This window comes from Eimeria mitis, genomic scaffold, assembly GCF_000499745.2.
Source record: "Eimeria mitis Houghton genomic scaffold, Emh_scaff6256, whole genome shotgun sequence".
In the NCBI taxonomy this organism is placed as follows: domain Eukaryota; phylum Apicomplexa; class Conoidasida; order Eucoccidiorida; family Eimeriidae; genus Eimeria; species Eimeria mitis.
In genome coordinates, this window is record NW_024015707.1 from 1 (window position 1) to 3,024 (window position 3,024).

At 60.2% G+C, this 3,024-nt stretch overlaps 1 protein-coding gene across 1 annotated transcript; it reads left to right on the forward strand.

Annotated features, from left to right (window-relative positions):
- Positions 1–152: 152 nt before the first annotated feature.
- On the forward strand, positions 153–2,924 carry EMH_0086720 (uncharacterized protein; the record flags this gene model as incomplete). The annotated part of the gene is made up of 3 exons (XM_038022906.1): positions 153–250; positions 661–2,620; positions 2,748–2,924. 3 exons carry the CDS (start codon positions 153–155, stop codon positions 2,922–2,924), a joined length of 2,235 nt encoding a protein of 744 aa, XP_037878760.1.
- Between the last annotated feature and the right edge of the window lie 100 nt (positions 2,925–3,024).

Here is a 3,024-nt window from a genome sequence, read left to right on the forward strand (position 1 = left end):
AGCTGCTGCTGCGTTTACACCTGGGGTCGAGTGGTTCCCGCTGTTGCAGCTGTTCCTGCTGCTGCTGCTGCTGCTGCTGCTGCTGCTGCTGCTGCTGACGAGGCGCACATTTCTTCTCCTGGCAGCGTAACTTCTTCGTCGCAGTGTTGTGTATGCTCTCGCAGCATCAACTGCAGCAGCAACAGCAGCAGCAACAGCAACCACGACTGCAGCAGCAGCTGCAGCAGCAGCAGCAGCAGCAGCAGCAACAGTTCTGGACGGCTTGACCCCTGGAGAGGCTTTCCTTCCTCCGCAGTTTTCTTAACAGCACACCAGTGCTGCACTAGGTCAGCTCGCTGCTGCTGCCGCTGCTGCTGCTGTCGTTGCTGCCTCACCTCCCGACGCAGCAGCAGCAGCAAGGGAACCTGCAGCTACCCCAGCAGCAGCTGCAGCAGCTGCAGCAGCAGCAGCAGACCCTCCAGCAGCAGCTCATGGAGCAGCAGAACAATACCCTGAACTAGCAGTTTCTTCCTCTCCAACAGCAGCAGCAGCAGCAAGAACAGCAGCAGCACCAGCAGCTCGACGAAGCAGTTGTGGGGGGAGCAGCAGCAGCGCAGCAGCAGCAGATTGCTGCGCTGCTCGCTGCCCCTGCCATTCTCTGCGTTCTTGCCGTTGCTGCAGGCGGAGATGCCTGTCGCAGCAGCAGCAGCAGCACCGGCAGCAGCAGCAACAGCAGCAGCAGCAGTATGGAGACGATCAACCTGCTGCTGCCGGCGAGTTGCCGGGCTGCAACAACGGCAGCAGCAGCAGCAGCAGCAGCAGCAGCAACCCATATGAAGACCCCAGTGTTGGGTGTAGAGATGCTGCAGCAGGAACAGCAGCAGCAGCAGGAGCAGCAGAAGGAGGAGGAGAAGCAGCAGCCCCACCGGATGCAGCGGATTCATTGGAGGCAGCAGCAGCAGCTGCTGCAGCAGATGCAGCAGCAGCAGCAGCTGCTGCTGCTGCGCTGCAGATGCGCTGGTCGCTGCCGCCCCTGGGGCTGCGTGTTGTTTCTGCTGTTTGTTATGGGGGCCTTGTCAATCGATCTTCAGACTTAATAGTTGTTGAGATTGCTCACGCTGCTGCTGCTGCTGCTGCTGCTGCTGCTGCTGCTCCTGCTGCTGCTGCTGCTGCTGACGATGATGATGGTGATAGGGAGGATATGCTGCCGCAGCAGCAGGGGCTGCAGCGGCGGTGTGCATCTCCGCAGCAGCAGCAGCAGCAACAGCAGCGACAGCAGCAGCAAGTGCAGCAGGAGAAGGAGCAGCAGCAGGGTGGGGTTTGGTGTTGTATGTGTAGTTTTTATGTGTACATGCAGCGGCAGCAATACAACGAGCTGCAGCAGCAGGTGCAGCAGCTGTATCCCCGCAGCGCAGCAGAGAAAAAAGATAGAAGCAGCGGCTTGTTGGGGTGTCAGTGGAGCCGTCTAGACACAGGCCTCAGCAGGATAACAACAGCACGAGTATCTGCTGCTGCTGCTGCTCTTTTTGCTGCTGTGCGACCCAGCAGCAGCAAACATAAAAATCATGGCAGCAGCAGCAGCAGCTGCAGCAGCAGCAGCAGCAGCGACAGCATCGCACTCGAAAGCGCTCCAGCAGATGAAAGTGGGCACACTGTGGCAGCAAAAGTACCAGCAACAGCAGCAGCAGCAGCAGCAGTAAGAGGAGCAGCACCACATCTATCAACAGCAGCAGCAGCAGCAACAGCAGCAACAGCAGCAGCAGCAAAAGATGCCCCGGAAGTTGCTGCTTTTATAGGGGAGCTGCTGCAGCGGCTAGACATTATGTGTGACGTCTCCATACAAACTTTATTGGGGGTGCGGCAGCAGCACGAGCGCTGCTGCAGCTGCTGCAGCAGCAGACTCAGTCAGCCTCACCCTCTCTCTCCTTTGCTGCTGCAGCCCCAGCTGATGACGCTGCCGCTGCAGAGCCGCATGCACTCTCCTGGGGTGTATCTCGAGCTGTGGGACGCTGCGCTTGCTATCCTGCACCCGCCTGCTGCTGCTGCTGCTGCTGCTGCTGCTGTTCCTGCTGCTGCTGCTGCTGCTCTGCCTGGGCGTGCTTCGTGCATGGGAAAAGGCCGGAACCAGCAGCAGCAGGAGCAGCAGCTGCAGCAGCAGCAACAGCAGCTTGAACAGCAGCAACAGCAACAAGAGCAGCAGCAGCAGCAGCAGCAGAAGCAACAGCAGCAGCAGCAGGAGGAGACGGAGGCTGCAGCAATGCCTGGGGAGCTGCTGCAAGGGAAGGAGTCCTTCGCCTGGCTGCAGGGGCGTGCTGCTGCTCCCTTTGTGCTGCTGTCGATACACCAGCTCAGCAGCAGCCGCGCGTCGTTGCTGCGGCTTCCTGCTGCTCGGCAGCAGCAGCGCCGCAGTGCTGCTGCTGCTGCTGCTGCTATATCAGATGCTGCACTGCGCACGCCAACACCCCTCCGACACAGACGCACCGTGCTGCTGCTGCAGCAGCTGCGTTCTGCTGCTCCGTTGCTGCTGCTGCTGCCGAGGCCGCTGCCTTCTTCTGTTTGTGAGCGGCTGGAGCTGACGCTGACGAGACAGCATGCAGCAGCAGCAGCAGCAGCAGCAGCAACAGCATCATCAACATCAACAGTAGGCAGAGTAACTGGCCGCAGCAGAAGCGGCAACGACAGCAGCAGCAGCACCAGCAGCAAGAAGAACCGCTTTGCTGCTACGTGTCAGCCCTCAAGGCGCAAGTGCTGCCTCCTCTCTCTCTCAGCCCCCTCCATCGTCTTCTTACCCTGGATCCCCCCTGCTGACGCAGCAGCAAGAGCAGCAGCAGCAGCAACAACAGCAGCAGCAACAGCAGCAGCAGCAGCAATTGAACCCAGCTCTTCACGGGGGCAGATACCCGCACAAGCCATCAGCAAAACGCCCCAGTCCTCGGGCTCCTTAGTAGCTGCATTTGCTGCTCTGCCGAGGCAGAAGCAGCAGCAGCAGCAGCAGCAACAGCAGCAACAGCAGCAGCAGCAGCAGCAGCAGCAGCAGCAGCAGCA